Source organism: Mustelus asterias, chromosome 11 (assembly GCF_964213995.1).
Source record: "Mustelus asterias chromosome 11, sMusAst1.hap1.1, whole genome shotgun sequence".
Lineage (NCBI taxonomy): Eukaryota > Metazoa > Chordata > Chondrichthyes > Carcharhiniformes > Triakidae > Mustelus > Mustelus asterias.
In genome coordinates, this window is record NC_135811.1 from 40,877,706 (window position 1) to 40,896,947 (window position 19,242).

General features: G+C 39.9%; 1 protein-coding gene across 1 annotated transcript; it reads left to right on the top strand.

The window, feature by feature from the left end:
• The first annotated feature begins 2,728 nt into the window (after window positions 1–2,728).
• Window positions 2,729–17,984, top strand: LOC144500230 (uncharacterized). The gene is made up of 4 exons (XM_078222907.1): window positions 2,729–2,791; window positions 5,395–5,525; window positions 12,044–12,170; window positions 17,865–17,984. Exons 1-4 carry the CDS (start codon window positions 2,729–2,731, stop codon window positions 17,919–17,921), a joined length of 378 nt encoding a protein of 125 aa, XP_078079033.1. The 3' UTR covers window positions 17,922–17,984.
• The last annotated feature ends 1,258 nt before the right edge of the window (window positions 17,985–19,242 follow it).

Below are 19,242 nucleotides of genomic sequence, written 5' to 3' on the forward strand. Positions count from 1 at the left end.
CAGGAACAGAATTCCGATAATGGTTGGAAGCTTTAGCAAACGATGTAAACATTTTTGTTTGTGTATGAATTCTGCTTGGACCCGTGTGTTGGTTCGACAATGGCCCAGATTTTGTGGTCAGTGGTGAAGGAACAGTGCTCATTATGCTTCCAGCTGCCATCAGAATTTTCGTAGGCTTTTCGGTGACGACTTGATGTAGTTGAAGATCCTTTTCAGAATGTTGCCCTTAGTAGGGGCTCTGTAGCATCTGTGAACAGGACAAGCACACTACCAATCACATTGAAGAAGTCTCACTGAACTACGCATAGGCTCAATTAAGAAGTAAAAACATTGTGCAGAAAGCAAAGTAAAGAGGGAGAAAGAAAGATGAAGTTGAAAGAGACGAAAGAGACTGAAAGATATTTTTTAAAAATTTCTATCCATGATTACATTCTTAAGCAATGTGAATCCACACCCATGAATTAAATTTTCACATTTTCTTTCCACCTCATCAATGCACCAGTCTTAATTTTTTTTCTGGTGTGTTTAGCAGAAAACTAGTGGGTTAATACACCAACTTCACATCCTTACATTATTCCAGTGCCCAATCTATCAGATTCTTTTATAACACAACATGCAGAAGAGCAAGGTAATTTGGACCACATCTTCCAAATTTCAGAGTTAAACTGCACATGTATGGATGCCAAAAGTTGTGAGATTTACTGCATAATAATGGTAAATGCTGATGGCTTCAATGTTATTCTTAATGCAAAATCTGGACTCTCACACTGCATTGCACTGTATTGTATGATATTCCATTTTGTACCACAGACAAATAATTTTAGTTTTTCGTTTCGTTTAAGAAATTTGTTTAAATAAGGAAGGTTGAAAAAGGATGGATCTTGCAGTTATTAAAAACACAGGAGTGCGATGATTCTGCAGTTTTTGAAAGTGGGATAATGCAACACATGAAAGCATCTTTATACATCAGCCCCCATCCTGGATGCAGAGATCCCTCCTTCCCTCCCCTCCTACCTCCCCCCTGGTTTGGCCCTACCCCCTTGGCAGTGTCCAGTGTGCCATTCTCCCATCATACCTACATCACCATTCCACCACCCTCATTTTCCAGTTTCAAAACTTCAGAAGTATTTGTTTTTTTTACGTTCTTAAGCATTAGTATTGTATTTGGTCACTTACCTTGTCATCATGAAAGACACATTTCCTTTCTGTTGTTACTCATAATCCAAGGTGTTAAATATTAGACCATAAGACATAGGGGCAGAATTAGGCCACTCGGCCCATCAAGTCTGCTCTGCCATTCAATCATGGCTGATTTTTTTCTCATCCCCATTCTCCTGCCTTTTCCTCATAACTCCTGATCCCCTTATCAATCAAGAACCTATCTATCTCTGTCTTAAAGACACTCAATGACCTATACATTTTGGGATCTGGCAGGTTGAAAAGCAACTGATCTAACTATGCAAATTTGAGATTCAGGACTTAGATGCAACGGCACAAATACATATCTTGCATATATGCGAATTGCCACTGTTAATGAATCCACCATCTAATGTAAACCAAATAGATCCGGTACCACACAAGTATGGCTGGACACTGTTGTGAATTTGGCCTTGCACCAAGAAGGCAATGTGCAAACTTAGCTTCTACCTGCACAAATATCAATTGGATGAGGATAAACTATTTCCATTAGTTGAAGGCTCAATAACCAGTGGCCATAATCTACAAATTAGGGCTAAGCTGTTCAGGAGAGATGTTAGAAAACACTTCTACATGCAAAGAGTGGGGGAAGTTTGGAACTCTCTTCCTCAAACAGCACTGGATGCTGGTTCAATTGTTAGGTTTAAGTCTGAGATAGACAAATTTTTATTGAGCAGGGGTATAGGGCAGGCACATGGAGTTAGGCCACAGGTCAGCCATATCTTATTGAGTGGAGAGGGCTCAAGGGGCTGAATGGCCTACTCCTGCTTCTATGTTCCTATGTTCAAACTTAGCTTCTACCAGCACAAATATCATTCAGATATGAAATAGAGTTTTAAATATTTTAAACGTCTCTTAGTCAGAAGTTTTAATTCATTCCTAGATTTTAATTATTTCATAAAAAACTACAGTAATCTTGGACATCTATTAATAATATAGATGACTTATCATTTTCAAAGTTTCAGAACTCAATTGCCTGAAGATGTTGGAAACAATACTCAATTTCTTGTCACCTAAATGTTTGGTATAAAAGTGATAACTGGTTTCAGTGAAAGTATCTGCAGTATTCAGCTCTGCACCTTAAAATCACTTGTAGAAACAAATATTTAGGCCTAGACTTTTGTGGAGTCGGGCCAACTCCAGAGCCATTTAAAAATGGCGGGCATGATCCAATTCTGGGACTCTCACCCCCATTCCTGGCACTGACAATTTTTGCTAGCAGGGGATAAAGTTGCCGATAGTGAGTCTACATCCTACACTCCCAACCTGGCCTGCTCTATTGCAGGGGCAGACTTCATGCTTGTTTCTGTTGTTGTTTAGATGAGCATCCCATCTGATTTCACACCAAACTGAAGCACAGCGGCTATGATTTTAGTTCATAAACTGAGTTCAGATCTTTGGTCAAATGCTACTTATCACCATACCTGAATTTGCCTTTGTTTTACCTTGATCTTGTATAGGAGTAAATAGAATTACACTTATTTACAGAGACCAGAGAGCATTGAGGGATTGGAGGGACCAAGCTAAGTTAATGCAGGAAAAGAAAGAAACAGAAAAAAAGCAAAGATCTGCAACAGAAAGGAACAAGGAACTGGTAAACAAAATATTTCTAATACTTTCAAATGAATTTGTTTAACATTTGCCAAAATAGGTTCACTTTTACTTTGTTAAATTGCTGGGTTTCTTGTTGTATTTCGATTTGGCCTCAAGGTAGTAACAACAGAACAATCCAAAACCAAGGGTCACTGCCTATGATCAGGTACTTGGTCCACTGTGAGCTGCAAGTCCAGTATCTTATCCAGGAGTATCTACCCAAAGATAAACAGGATCTATTTTTTTCCTGCAATGTGTAATGAAATATAACTGGTATCACCCAGTTCAAATCATTCAGTTCAATTTGAATTTGTTGGAATATAATTATCTAATCCCAGGAGACTGCTCCCCTATGATGAACATCGTCAAAGCAACCACTGCTGGTGGAAGATAGAATAAAATTGACCTCACAAACCTCTTATGTGTGCAATATATATCTCTATGTGTCAAAACCATGCTCAGCACATTCTTTCTGTTCATATGTTTGTTATCTCAACATTTAACATTAAAAATCCATATGTAAACGTTCATAATAGAAGCTATATGGAGGCATTCATAAAATCAAAAATCCCCGTCCAAACAAGCAAACTTTTCACCATCATGATTTGGTGATTAATCAAACAGATGACTGAATGGGTAGAATTTTCCCAAAAAATGGCAAGGTGTCATTTCTCCCTAGTGAAACAAACAGGTTTTCAGATGGGATTTCCCCATACTGCGCCATTTCTTTGAGGGGGGGAACGTGTTTTACACCGTCATGGTGAGGGGCCTGAAGATGCTGGCAAGCCTGGCTTTACAAAGATTGGGGCCCTTTTTGAAGACCGCTCCCTACCACCCATGGACATCGCACCCCCACCCCGCCACGTCCCCCCCTCCTCATCGTCATGGCATTATTCCCCCCACCCCCATCAAACATGCATTGCCAGTATTGGGGCCCTCCTATTAGGTCGCCCTATATGTGCCGCCCCCTTCAGACGGTGCCCCTTCAGGTCACACTTGCCTCAGCGCCCACCCCATGGCAACTCCAGGTTGGCACTGCCAGCATGCCAGGGCACTGTCCTGCCATGTCTCCGACCACCCAGATGCTACAGTGACCTCTGAACCCCCCAGCGTGGTCATCACATCTGGTATCTGGTGGAAACATGTGATGTTCCCAGAACATTTGGCATTAAGCCAATTTTGGATATGTAACTATATTTAAATGTGTGGTAGTCAGGTTCATGCCCTTGCTGGGTGTAAACCTGATTACATCTGCTGGGGGGCCCGGGAACATCGCATTCTGGGTTCATGCTGACGCAAATCCTACTATGGCCCTCTCACAAGAGCTTCTGGCCATAACAGGATTTGAGCAGTGTGTGATGGGGCCTGAAATCCCCATTGCTTTTTAAATAAATTAGTTAGGGAAAAAGTTAAACTGTTTGCAACCAACATCTCTGCTTATGATTTCTTTAGTGAATTTTAGAGAAGAAACTAAAGACATTGTACATTGAAAATTAATTTCATTTCTAGTGCCTCAGCTACCTTGTGTAGAAAATTCAATTTACAAATCTGGGTTCTAAACCATTTTCTGACACTAATGTTTGGGAATAAAAATTTGGAAAATTGGCTTACGTTAGTAAAGTTAGCAAATCCACTAATAGTGCATTAAAAGGTAAAGTTTCTATTATGTTTCCCTTGGCACATGAATGAAGTACCTATTGGGAAATTATGTATACCCAGCCTGTGAGTTTTCATCCATTATTTGGATATGTGCAGTTTCCAAAAATGTGCTTCATGCGTGCAACAGGAATACGGAGGCAGTAGATCTAACCTTAAATACGTTAATGGAGGAATGTGAAGAAAGGAGCCAAAGAAGATGGGAAACGCATTGGGGTTGTGGAAGAATCACTCACTGATACAAAAGGGAGCGCAGATCAGTTAAGAGGAAGTTGTTGGGAGGATTTCTTTGATGATCTGAAACAGGTCAAGGCAATTTTCAGTCGTGTTCTCCTCGTTCCACTCCCCGCAAAACATTATTTTGCTTTCTAATTGGGTACATCAGACAGACAGACTGAGGTATCAGGACTTGATACTGGGTGAAATGCTGCCCAATTTTATTTAAAAGAGAATACATTTAGTATTGTCAGTTTTTTTTTAAGATTAAAAAAATCAAAATATTTGGACAACTGGGTGGCAATGTGCTGCAGCAAAACTTTTCTGTAAATGATGTGGGCTCTAACTACTGATTGGGGAAAGGCTAGGGAGAAATCCAATGAGGGGCACAGAAATTCAAAAATATGTCCCAAAGCTGCTTGTTAAAGTTCATTGTTTCAACTTTCCAATGTGATTCTACAATCTACTAATGATATTTGGACTGCCAGACATAAAGAATAAATGATTGCTAATTTCTGTGAGATAGTCTGATATAAAAACAGAAAATGCTGGAAAGACTCAGCAGGTCAGGCAGCATCTAAGAAGAGCAAAACCGTGAAGTTTCAGGTTGATGACCTTTCATCAAAACAGCAGGCTAATCTGCTGAGTATTTCCAGCACTTGTTTTATTTCAGATTTCTAGCATCTGTAGTATTTTGCTTCTGTACTAAGCAGTCTGGTATTTTGTGCTCAGGTAGTGAAAAGTGCACCATACGCTACAGATCCAAACTATTACCACTTAGCGAGAAATGGGGATTTGAAAGGAACGCCTACCTGTGAATCCATGCAGAGATTGTATTCAGGAAAGGAGACGGAAGAAGCAAGGTGTGTTTTCTGAGATTTTTATTGTTATATCCATAGAAATAGTAATACATACTGTGACAACAATATAAATATTCAATAGGCATCCTTTATGTACCATTCTGTTTTCAAGCAATTGTAGATGACCTGTTCTTATGGGCAGTTGCTAATTGCTCACTCCACTGGAGTAGATATTTTTCTTTTTAATCTTCTTAATAATAACAATTAATATTAATAGAGCACCTGTCACAATGGTAAGATGCTATTAAAATTAATTTTTTTTGCACATGTAATATCAAACTGCCATGTATTTTGTAAACTGTGTCTGGGCAGCACCTAAGCAAAAGGAATAAATAGGGAAAAGGATGTTCTTTTCAATTGATACAATTAGTAGTCAGAGTGCTGTGAGCTAAGAAGCAGTTGAGGTGTTGAAGAAGCAGCAGTAAGAAAGAGAGAGAGGCAGCCATTCTCAGCTCAGCTAGAGATGAAGAAATAAAGGCAAGCCAGTTTATGGAAAAGATCGTTTTCTTCGCTAAACCAAAGATAATTCCCAAGTTCTGGTCATTTAAGCTGTACGTTGTGGTACTCACTGGCTAGATTTGACCAATAAGTTTATGGTTTTTTGGGAAATGGGATCTCAGCAGAGTTTAGATACAGGGGAAACAGATACTTTTGGTGCTCAGTCTTTGAGGGACCAAGTGCTTACTGTTAATTTGCCAAAGCATAAGATTGTTCTTTGAAGTGTTTTATTATCTTTCTTCTACTTAAACAAACAAATACAAGCATTTATTAACGAAAGAGATCTGTGTTCACACTGTTTCTGCAAGCGTTTCTCGCTAACTTATAAAAAAAACATGAAACCAGTGTTTCAGGTTGGAGCACTCTCGCACATAACATCAACGGGGTTTCATAACACACCTTTAATGAAATGTCCCAAGGCACTTCACAGGAGCACGATAAAATGAAGTATGACACTGAGTCACATAAGAAAGTATTAGATCAGATGACCAAAAGCTTGGTCAAAGAGGCAGATTTTATGAAGTATCTTAAAGGAGGAAAGAGAGGTGGAGAGAGGGAATTCAAGAGTTTTGGGCCGAGCCAACTGAAGACCTGGCCACCGATGGTGGAGAAATTATAACTGGTAAATCAAAAAAGACTCAAATTATAGGAGTGCAGATATCCCTGAGGGTTGTGGGATTGCAGGAGATTGCAGAGATAAGTAGAGGCAAAGCCTCTTAAAAATAAGAATGAGAATTTAAAACAAGGTGTTGCCTGACTATGAATCAATGTAGCACAGCGACCACAGAGGTCATAGGAGAATGGGATTTGATTTTAATGAAGGGCAGCAGAGTTTTAGTTGATCTCAAGTTTATGGAGGACAGAATGTGGGAGACCAGTCAGGAGTGCATTGCAATAGTCAAGCCGGATAGTAATGATGAGTTTAAACATCAGACGAGCTAAGACAGGAGTGAAGTTAAGCGATGTTACAGAGGTGGAAATAAGTGGTCTTAGTGATGGCACAAACATGAGGTCAGAAGCTCATCTTGGGATCAAATATGACACCGAGTTTGCGAATAGATTGCCTTAATCTCAGACCACTGCCAGGGAAATGGATGGAATTGCTAACTAGGAAACCAAGTCTGGAGAGGACAGAATTCTCCCACCTGAGACTGAAACCGGTGGCAGGAACGTGGAGTGTTTTCTGCTGCGGATGCTGGTGGTGAAGCACGCCATATCTTCCAGCCCTGGCCTCACTAATTACAGTAAGAGTTTTAACAACACCAGGTTAAAGTCCAACAGGTTTATTTGGTAGCAAATGCCATTAGCAAATGCTACCAAATAAACCTGTTGGACTTTAACCTGGTGTTGTTAAAACTCTTACTGTGTTTACCCCAGTCCAACGCCGGCATCTCCACATCCTCACTAATTATGCAATTGTAATTTTGCACTGTATTCCATGATGGGGCAGGCCTAATGGTGCTTAGTCTGCCATCATATCCACATTGAAAAGATGTCTAACGTCACTGATCCACGATTGAAGAAAGAAGATGGACGTCCTGAAAATAAAGATGGAGTTCTAGAAGAACTCTAAGGCTGGAAGATGGACCTCCTTAATGACACTGAATCTGTAGATGCTCACCCACTGCTGTGGGTTTCCGGGATTCAGGGTTGCTGCCGGCCTCCATTCCAAACTCCGCAGGCAGCCCCAGGCATTGTTCAGGTGAGCCCAGACCTGTTGTTCCAGATGTGTTTTGCACAGACGTGTTTTCCCACTGGCATCACTGAGAATCAGATGTGGGTGGAGGACTCTGGTCAGGCCTTCATCTGCATCCTATTAGTGGAATGCAAATCAGTTCCACACCGACCTCCAACAGGTTTCCCAATCTGCCATGGTAGGACCAATGGAAGGTACCATGGGAAATTCATGCCAGTGTGAAACAAATTCTTGCAGTCCCACTAAATTTCATCCCCCCCCCCCCCCCCCCCCCCCCGCTTCCCCCCCCCCCCCCCCCCACACACATACCCCGGCCCGCCATTGAACCCGTCAGTGGGACCACAGGAGAATCCTGTCTAATGACTTCAGTCTTCCCAATATTTAATTGGTGGAAATTTCTGCTCATCCAATACTGGATGTCAAATAAGCAGTCTGATAATTTAGCAATAATGGAGGAGTCAAGAGAGATGGCAGTGAGGTAGAGCTGTGTTCTGACAGTGTACACCATCTACAAGGCACAAGTCAGGAGTGTAATAAAATACTCTCCATTTGCCTGGATGAGTGCAGCTCCAACAACGCTCAAGAAGCTCGCCACCATCCTGGAAAAAGGAAAAAGCAGCCCACTTGTTTGCTACCCCTTCCACAAACAATCACTCCCTCCACCACCGATGAACAGTGGCAGCCATGTGTACCATCTACAAGATGCACTGCAGAAACTCACCAAGGTTCCTTACGCAGCACCTTCCAAACCCACCACCACTAACATCTAGAATGACAAGAATAGCAGATACCTGGGAGCACCACCACCTGAAGGCTTCCATCCAAGCCACTCCCCATCCTGATTTGGAAATATATTGCTGTTCCTTCACAGTCGCTTTATTAGAATCCTAAAACTCCCTCCCTAACAGCACTGTGGGTGTACCTACACCTCAGGGATTGCAGCAGTTCAAGAAGGCAGCTCACCACCACCTTCTAGAGGGCAACTAGAGATGGGTAATAAATGTTGGCCTAGCCCGAAACGCCCCCATCCCGTAAATAAATTTTTAAAAACATGCGAGGTGATACATTTTGGTAGATTGAACCAGGGCAGGACTTACTCAGTTAATGGTAGGGCGTTGGGCAGAGTTACAGAACAAAGAGATCTAAGGGTACAGGTTCAAAGCTCCTTGAAAGTGGAGTCACAGGTGGACAGAATGGTGAAGAAGGCATTCAGCATGCTTGGTTTCATTGGTCAGAACATTGAATAAAGGAGTTGGAACAGTTGGAAGTTGTACAAGACATTGGTAAAGCCACACTTGGAATACTGTGTACAGTTCTGGTCACCCTATTATAGAAAGGATATTATTAAACTAGAAAGAGTGCAGAGGAGATTCACTAGGATGCTACTGGGACTTGATGGTTTGAGTTATAAGGAGAGGCTGGATAGACTGGGACTTTTTTCTCTGGAGCGTAGGAGGCTGAGGGGTGATCATATAGAGGTCTATAAAATAATGAGGGGCATAGATGAGCTAGATAATCAATATCTTTTCCCAAAGGTAGGGGAGTCTAAAACTAGAGGGCATAGGTTTAAGGTAAGAGGGGAGAGATACGAAAGGGTCCAGAGAGGCAATTTTTTCACACAGAGGGTGGTGAGTGTCTGGAACGAGCTGCCAGAGGTAGTAGTAGAGGCGGGTACAATTTTGTCTTGTAAAAAGTGTTTCGACAGTTACATTGGGTAAGATGGGTAGAGAGGGATATGGGCCAAATGCGGGCAATTGGGACTAGCTTAGGGGTTTAAAAAAAAGGGCGGCATAGACAAGTTGGGCCAAAGGGCCTGTTTCCATGCTGTGAACCTCTATGACTATGACTATGATTCTATGTGAAACCTAATGATGTGCCTTCAGATGATGTTGCCAAGAACAGCATGTAAATGAGAAATAGGGGGACACCAGGGGAAACAACATGGAAGCAGGGAAATAAGCCATTGCAAGTGATTATTTGGCTACAATTAGAGAGAGATTTCTTTTTATTCTTTCATGGAATGTGAGACAAACATTTGTTGCCCATCCCTAATTGTCCTTGAACTGCATAGCTTGCTCGACCATTTCAGAGTCAACCATATTGCTGTGGATCTGGAGTCACCTGTCGGCCAGAGCGGGGAAGGTTTGCAGATTTCTTTCCATGAAGGGCATTACTGAGAAGGGTTTTTACAGCAATTGATGACAGTTGTCATAGTCTGAAACTATCTTTATGTTACAGATTTATTAATTGAATCTAAATTCCACCAGTTGCCGTAGTGGGATTTGAATCCTTTAAATATCAGGGAATTTCATCCTCATTGTTTAATCTCTCCTCACAATTTAGCCCTTGGAGACCAGCTAACATATATCTGGCTTTTTCTATTCCATCGCCTGACTCATTAATAAGTACAGTGAATAGTTGAGGTTCCAACATAGATCCTGGAAACCTGCTACATCTTGCCAATTAGAATACGTTCTCGTTAACCCTACTTTGTGTCTCTTGCCAATCAGCTAATTTCCTAACCAGATCAATAACTTGCCTCCAATTTTGTGAACTTCACCTCCAGCTAACAGTCTCTTACGAAAACTTTATTGAATGTCTTCTAGAAGTCCATATAAATAACCATAAATATTTGCCTGCCCTCTACATTAATCACCGCTTCAAAATGTGGTGTTCAATACACATTCTACTGGAAAAAAGTTGATATCCTTGTGTCAAGTACACCTATTTATTTTCTCAAATCAGGGCATGTTAAGTAAACAATTTAGTATTTGTCCATCCTGTACCGTGTGGTAGAGTTCTATTGTGAGCGAATTTGATTTAATTTCAAGATACAATTAATTAATTTTGCAAACCTAGCCCATGTGACCAGTTATTTTCTTTTTCAGAGGATTTTATTTTTGTTTTAATTGCTATGAGGAAATGTGATCCCTAAATACTAAAGCTGAGCCTTGCATAGCTCGGACGTTTGTCAATATTAAACATGCATTAGTGAGTTAATTGCAAATATATTTTGCTCCTGCTGCATGGTTCTAACTGTTTTTGTCAAAATATGCAATTATGTTCAGCAGGACTTTACCACAATTTATCAATAGTTACTTTTGTTGCTGTCACACAGGTATGCGATTTTCTTTCTCATTGTAACTTTTAAGTAATGTTTCACCACAATGTTGAAACTGGCCATGACACTGGTACATGACCCTCTTAAAAGAAAAACACATCATCGAATCTTGAAAAAAAACCTCTTTTAAAGAAAATTCTGCAACAATAGATTTGAAACAGAAACCCTACTGAGCAGACTTTTGACATGCTGGAACAATTGTTCTGATGTTTGGACTGCACCAAGGGTACTTTGTAATATCTCCTGAAGAGAGTTGTCAGGCTGTTAGTGTTCGGCTCACACTACACCAAGACGGCCTTGGGGAAAGGAAAATGTCAAATTGTGGATGAAGAGCAGTAAGAAAACTATGGCATGGGGACGATGAGATCCTAGAGTTCCTATAGAAATCAGCATGTGTTTCTGTGCTTTAATTGAAAATATTTTCCATTAACACCTCCCTTTATTTTTAATTGAATTTATTTTCTCCTTGTTCATAAAAAACATTATTTTTTACTTCAGTTTCTCTGGTGAATGAATTTCAAAAGAAAGCACGAATCATAATGTTTAGGGTGATGCCTTATGCTGTGTATTCACTTCAGTGTTAAGAAAGGTATTGTATATTTAACATTTTTTAACATGAAGCACCACTATTCTGTCCTCTACATATCAGCCGTGTTCGTAAGGGACTTGGGTTTTAAGGAATTGAGATTAGTTATAGAATCATAGAATCCCTACAGTCCAGAAAGAGGCCATTCAGCCCATCGAGCCTGTACCAACAACAATCCCACCCAGGCCCTATTCCCGTAACCCCATGTATTTACCCTGCTAGTCCCCCTGATTCTAAGGGCCAATTTAGCATGACCAATCCACCTAACCAACACATCATTGGACTGTGGGAGGAAATTGGAGCACCCGGAGGAAACCCGTGCAGGTATGGAGAGAACATGCAAACTCAACACAGTCACCCGAGGCCAGAATTGACGCTGTGAGGCAGCAGTGCTAACCACTGCGCCACCATACCACCCATATTGTAAGCAGATTGAAAAAGTTAGTTTTTTTGTCAGACACTTTAGACAATTTTCCACTTTACTTTCTATTGTATTCATCACCAATGATGGAAGTTTTACTTCTGAAAGTATGAGAGTTAAGTTTTGCTGTCTGCATAGTTTCAAGAACCTTGTAAACAGCTTCTTATTGCATTTTAACCTTGCTTTATTTTTTCTGTAGAGCTGCTAAAGATAAAGAACTGCAAGAGCGGATCCAGCAACATATTAAGTCGATGCGAGAAAGAAGAAAAAGACAAAAGGGAACCCCTCAAGAAGAATTGGAAGCTGCAAAGAGAGACTTAGAAATTGTGTGTTCACCATGTGTTCTTGTTTGCATGAGTTAAATTTAGCATTGCTTTGTGTTTTTAATAAGCGATTAATGTATTTAAAACTTTTATTGATAGACTTTAAAGAATAGGAAATGAGAAAATTCACTATAATTCTGGAAGTTTTTTTTTCAAGCATGTCATATATTTCATTTTTAAAGAGAGACCACTCTTGGTACTGGCATCATTAAATTTCAATAGAACAAGAATGTGTTAGAATGGGAAATCTGTTTTCACACAGTGCATGGTGAAGGAAAGAGCATATAGATCAAGGCATTTGGAGCTGAGAAGTAATGGGAAAGGAAATCTCAAATCAGTTACTGACCAAAGTAACTGATAACATGAGAGAACTATGTGGAACACATGCTATAAAAGATTTATTTTGTCATTTCCAGTTTCAGTTCCTGGCATTTGTTAGCGAATGAAATCTAGTTAAAGGAATAATTTGTATTTGCAATATCAACATTACTTCACAACATCCCAAAGCTCCCCACAGCTGACTCTGAAATTTAGTCATTGTCATGACTAATTTTTTGAGGAGATATCTAGGGGAGGTCAATGAGGCTAGCATGTGAGAGACTTTAGCAAGAGCTCTGACAAGGTCCTACACGGTAGACTCCTCAGAGAAGTAAGAGTTCATGAGAGATTCAAGGGAAAATGGCAAGTTGGATCAAAAATTGGCTCAGAGGCAGGGGGCCAAGGGCAGAAATCATCAAATGTTTTTGCAACTGGAATGCTGTTTCTAGTAGGTTCGATGTGGAGATGCCGGCGTTGGACTGGGGTAAGCACAGTAAGAAGTCTCACAACACCAGGTTAAAGTCCAACAGGTTTATTTGGTAGCAAATACCATAAGCTTTCGGAGCACAGCTCCTTCGTCAGATGGAGTGGATATCTGTTCTCTACTCACTATTCTCTATTCACTCAATTTCACTAGCTGTTCTGTCTGGAGACAATATACATTTCTTTAACCTGTGTTGAATGCTCCCTCCACCCACATTGTCTGTACATTTAAGACCTGGCTGGCTGTAGAGATTTGCATTCTAATCAGTATTCTGTAATTTGATTTCTGTGTCTGTTTGCACTGTTTGAGAACAGATATCCACTCCATCTAACGAAGGAGCTGAGCTCCGAAAGCTTATGGTATTTGCTACCAAATAAACCTGTTGGACTTTAACCTGGTGTTGTGAGACTTCTTACTCTAGTAGGTTCCACAGGGCACAGTACTAGATCCCTTGCTTTTTGTCGTATATATCATTTATTTAGACTTGTGTAGGAGACTTGATTAATATGTTTGCAGCTGATACGAAGATTGGCTGTTGGTTGATAGTGAAGAAGTACAATATAGACTACAGGAGGATATCAATGGACTGATCAGAATGAGCAGAATCTGGCTATGCGATATAATGCAAATTTCAGAGTCAGCTGTGGGGAGCTTTGGGATGTTGTGAAGTAATGTTGATATTGCAAATACAAATTATTCCTTTAACTAGATTTCATTCGCTAACAAATGCCAGGAACTGAAACTGGAAATGACATTGGGGGCAGGGGCAATACAGGCGAGGAAATACACAATAAATAGTTGGATGCACAGAAGTACAACAGAGGGACTTTGGAGTGCTGGTCCACAGATCCTAAAGGTAGCAGGACAGGTAGATAAAATGATTAAGAAGGCATTTGGAATATTTTCCTTTCTTAACCAATGTGGTGAATATCAGAGCAGAATGTCATGCTGAAACTGTATAAAAGGCTAGTTTGGCCACAGCTAGATTACAGCATACAATTTTGGTCATAGCATTACCAGAAGGATGTGATCACACAGGAGAGGGTACAGAGCAGCTTTGCGAGTATGTTGCCAGAATTGGGAGAATTCTAGCTATGAGGTAAGATTGAATAAGCGGGGGTATTTTCTTTGGAACAGAGGAGGCTGAGGAGATTTAATTGAGCTGTATAAAATTGAGTGGTCCACATACAGTGGATATGAAGGATCTACTTTCCTTAGAGAAAGGTCAATAACCAGGGGCGTAGGGTTAAAGTAATTGGCAGACGGATTAAAGGGAAGTTGCAGTGAAATGTTTTCACCCAGAGGGTGGGAGGAGTCGGGAATTCACTGAAAGAGTGGTAGAGACAGAAACTGTCATCACATATCAAAAAATACGTAACTATGCACACGAATTGCCATAATCTAAAGGGCTGAGGATTAAGAGCCGCAAAGCAGAATTAGGCTGCTTTGACCTTTATCAGGCAGCGGGCAGAATGGCCTCCTTCAAGGCATAAATCTTCCAACTGTGGGTAAATGCAGGAGCAAATTTGTAATTAGCAATAATATAGCAGATAAGCAGATAATCTGTTCCATCGTTCTCCCCTGAAAAATGCACCTCAACCAATGGATAATATCATCCATACTGTATTAGATATATGTTGAAATCAAGAGAGAGGCATGAACCCACAACCTTCTGCCTGAGGCAATAGTATTAACTAAATTCAGGATATGCTATGGTCAGGAGTATTATTAACTGTGGGAGATGCACAGTTAAATTTTCTGTCTTGGTAGAGTCTTGCCAGTAGAGGAAGTGGTTTCAACAACAATTTTCTTTCCACTAAAGTACCATTATCTTCCTACAAAGAAGAAATCTAGGTTAAACTCTGACCCCAATGGAACAACAGCAATCGCCCATATGTATTACATCCAAACACACACATCTATATCTATTTATCTCTCTATACAACATATATATATTTCTTACTCAAAAATCACAAACCTGAAAGTAATGCCTACATATTAATATTTATAATGAGAAAACCCCACATCAAAATTGTACCATCAAACATTATTGGTTCACTCAAAGCTGCAATTTGAGGATAAGAGAAAAAGGAACATAGAAACGAAGGACCTTGTGTTATAAAACAACATATCCTCTGAATCATATAAGATCTGGTGATGTATTTGATGTTTTGCATGTGTACTCTGAGGTAGCTAGCACATTCTTCCCTTAAATTCCGCTGCCATGCTCTTTCAGTCACACCATTCCTGTTGTTTGCCACAGTCAATAAGTAGGGATTTATTTATATTTGATTTGATTTGATTTATTATTGTCACATGTATTAACATATAGTGAAAAGTATTGTTTCTTGGTGGCTATACAGACAAAGCATAATGTTCATTGAGAAGGAAACGAGACAGTGCAGAATGTAGTGTTACAGTCATAGCTAGGGTGTAGAGAAAGATCAACTTAATGCAAGGTACGTCCATTCAAAAGTCTGACAGCAGCAGGAAAGAAGCTGTTCTTGAGTCAGTTGGTATGTGACCTCAGACTTTTGTATCTTTTTCCTGACGGAAGAAGATGGAAGAGAGAATGTCCGGGGTGCGTGGGGTCCTTAGTAATGCTGGCTGCTTTGCCGAGACAGCGGGAAGTGTAGACAGAGTCAATGGATGGGAGGCTGGTTTGCGTGATGGATTGGGATACATTCACGACCTTTTGTAGTTCCTTGCGGTCTTGGGCAGAGCCGGAGCCATACCAAGCTGTGATACAACCAGAAAGAATGCTTTCTATGGTGCATCTGTAAAAGTTGGTGAGAGTCGTAGCTGACATGCCAAATTTCTTTAGTCTTCTGAGAAAGTAGAGGCGTTGGTGGGCTTTCTTAACTATAGTGTCGGCATGGGGGGACCAGGCCAGGTTGTTGGTGATCTGGACATCTAAAAACTTGAAGCTCTCGACCCTTTCTGCTTCATTCCATTGATGTAGACGGGCATGTTCTCCTTTATGTTTCCTGAAGTCGATGACAATCTCCTTCGTGTTGTTGACATTGAGGGAGAGATCATTGTTGTCGCACTAGTTCACCAGATTTTCTATCTCATTCCTGTACTCTGTCTCGTCATTGTTTGAGATCCAACCCACTATGGTGGTGTCATCAGCAAACTTGAAAATCGAATTGGAGGGGAATTATACCTACTCCTTTACTTTGCAACCACAGGGAATGGTTAAGGCACATGAAGAAGGAAATAAAAGTAAAATACTGTGGATGCTGGAAACATGAAATATAAACAAAATCTGCTGGAAAATAGGTCTGGCAGCATGCCAGACTGGTGAGTTTTTCCAGCATTTTCTGTGTTTATTACAGAAGGGAATAGATGATTATGGTAGATTTAGATGAGAAAATATGGGAGGAGGCTCAAGTGGAGTGTAAACACTGACATGGACCAGTTATGTGACCTGTTCCTGTGCTGTATATTCCATATAATTTTATAAAATTGAGATTATCTAACTCTATCGAAATTGGGCTTTGTCTGATAGAAAGTCCTGAGTTTGAGTGTTCTTCATTGCAGTGTTAATGTAAGCCTACTGTGACACTAATAAATAAACTTAAACTTCTTGTCAGTTCCATGCCCATCATCACTCAGAACCAGTCCATAACACTGTGGCAACTTCTCCCGTCAACTCCCCACCAAACCTCATGAAAAGATTTTCTCGGTGCTGAGGTGAAAACCAGCTTTTGATTTAAGTGGTATTTTTGTTGAAATAAAACCAGGTTCTGTACTTATCTGCGACCTATCCGCTACCTGCAGCCACTGACAATGTTATGGCTCTGAAGACTTCTTGCCTTACTGGTGCTCCACACCAGTCATCATGTTTAAATAAAAAGGCAATAAAATGAACAAAAGAGAAATATAAGTATTTAGTGTCTCTGGGACGTGAGAAATTCAAGGGAAGTTTTGAATTTTGGGCAGGCTTTATTATGCAATCAAAATATTAATGAGTATCACCTAACAAAAACAGAATTTCTATCATCATACTCAGCTGCTGTTCCATTGCACCTCCTGAGGAACTATCACATCTCCAGCAATATGTATCCTCCATAAATTGTGTACATGGTAACTACTAGTAATATAAAAGTGAAATATCTGCATGCATTTCATGCCCATTTTACCTCAGTTTCTCCATATGCTGCAAATTTCCATGGCGTACTTTCACTTGATTAGCATAAATTTCTCTTTCATGTAAGGGCAGCAATTCAGAATTCTGTAAGCATTGGCAATGGGAACAAATCTACCAACAAAACCAGCAGACAATGATGAGATAAAACTGCTTAAAATATTGCCAAGTTTTCGGAGTAACTTCATAATTTTAGTCAATCCACCATGTACACTAATGTAAAACATGTTAAAACTGAGGCATTTAACATAAAGACTTACATATTTTGCTACAGCATGCTTAGACTAATCTATAAAATTGCCTTCTGTGTTTATGAAATCCTTAATTAGTTCTTCCTTGGAGGCCTTAGCCTTTGGAAATGTGTAGAGTTTCAGGGTATTCTTAAATTTCTGCTAGCTGAGGCATGTTTTTCCTCAGATTTTTGCGGTTACGGATTGTTTACTTTTCTAAATTACTTCCAAACAATCTGGAGTGAGAACCTTTGAAGCTTTGTTGCAATTAACTTTGACAGGAAAACTATTTTCAAGTGTTTATTTTTACTTCAGAGAGGGTCTGGTTGAGAGGGAATCAGACAGAATGGCACAGAGAGGAACATTGGTCCATTCATAGTGTGCATATTAAGGGAGACAGATAGATAGAAGTTTCTATCAGTGATGTTCAGGTATGGTTGTTTAATATCCTCATATATGTCTCTGTGTACATAGCTTTGAATCTGTTTAAAGATGTTCTTTTCTTTTTTGTATAGGCTACAAATCTGAAAACTACACTTGCTAGAAGAAAGATCATGGAAGGTCTATTATAAAATAATTTTATTGCAGTCTTTGGAGGACCTTTACCCAGCAATTCATCCCTGACCAATTCCCAAAATGCTATTTCTAGCATGAAATTATAATGGTCCATCGCAGTACTGAAGATGTATCTACATACTTATAATCAAAGTGAAATAATTGGGAACATTAAGTTATTTATTATTCATAGTCTGGAACCAGATTGAATCAATAGCTATGTTTAATTGATCTATCCTGTTCAATACATACTATCTTATAACTATTTCTATCCGTAACAAGAAATCAATGATTGGTTATTAAACCTTTTCCTTGTCTAAGTGTACAAATTTTAAAGTTCTATTACTTTTTATTTACTAGAATGTAGCAATATTGCATTCTTCAAATAGTTAAACAAAGTCAGAATGGAGTACATTAATTTCTTGTCCATCACAATTTGGAGCAGGTACAAATTGCTGACTTCTTGCCATTGATAGTGTCAAGAAGTTCTTCGATATTCTGGGTGAGGTGGGAACCCTTTCTGCATGAACTTAAATGGATTGTTTAGACATGTGTATACAGTCGCCAATAACAGTGCCAATAAAGATCACTGTGATTTTCTCCCATTTTCCTCACCAATAAGGGTGCACATATTTATCATGGCTTTCCAGACACTACCTTAGATCAGCTAATCTAACACAATCCTGGAATACAATGTGAGATTTTTCTAGTGTAGTGCAGTAACCCACCATATTTCACATTTAAGCTATGTGCAGAGTTAACCACAGTGTGTCAGCTCAGTTGGCTGGACAGATGGCTAGTGATGTGGAGCGATGCCAACAGCACAGGTTCAATTCCTGTACCAGCTGTAGTTATTCACGGAGGCCCTGCCTTCTCAACTTTGCTTCTGGTGTGGTGATCCTCGGGTTAAATCACCACCAATAAGCTCTCCCCCTCACAGAGGAAAGCAGCCTATGGCCATCTGGGATTATAGTCAATTTACCTTTATTTAGATTTAACATTAGTATGCCGGATCTCTTCCAAAAAAAATTTTTTTTAATGAACAAAATATATTTTTTAAGGATCTTCTTATTTTCTAGGGAAAAGAAAGAGGCAATAATAAAGTCCTCCCTCACCCTCACCATTTCCCCAACTCTTTAAACATTTTAGTTGTACTTTCTGCAGTCTGTTACCTTTTGAGGATGAAGGAAATTAAACCTTTACATTTTCTTTTAAAGACCGCATCAAAAGATATCTGAAACACAAGGGGTCATTTGTAAGGATCCAGAAGAGACAATTTTTTTTCTCTAGTTACTTCTTTAGCACTTAGTTTCCCCTTGTTAATGAAGGTTTGAGTTG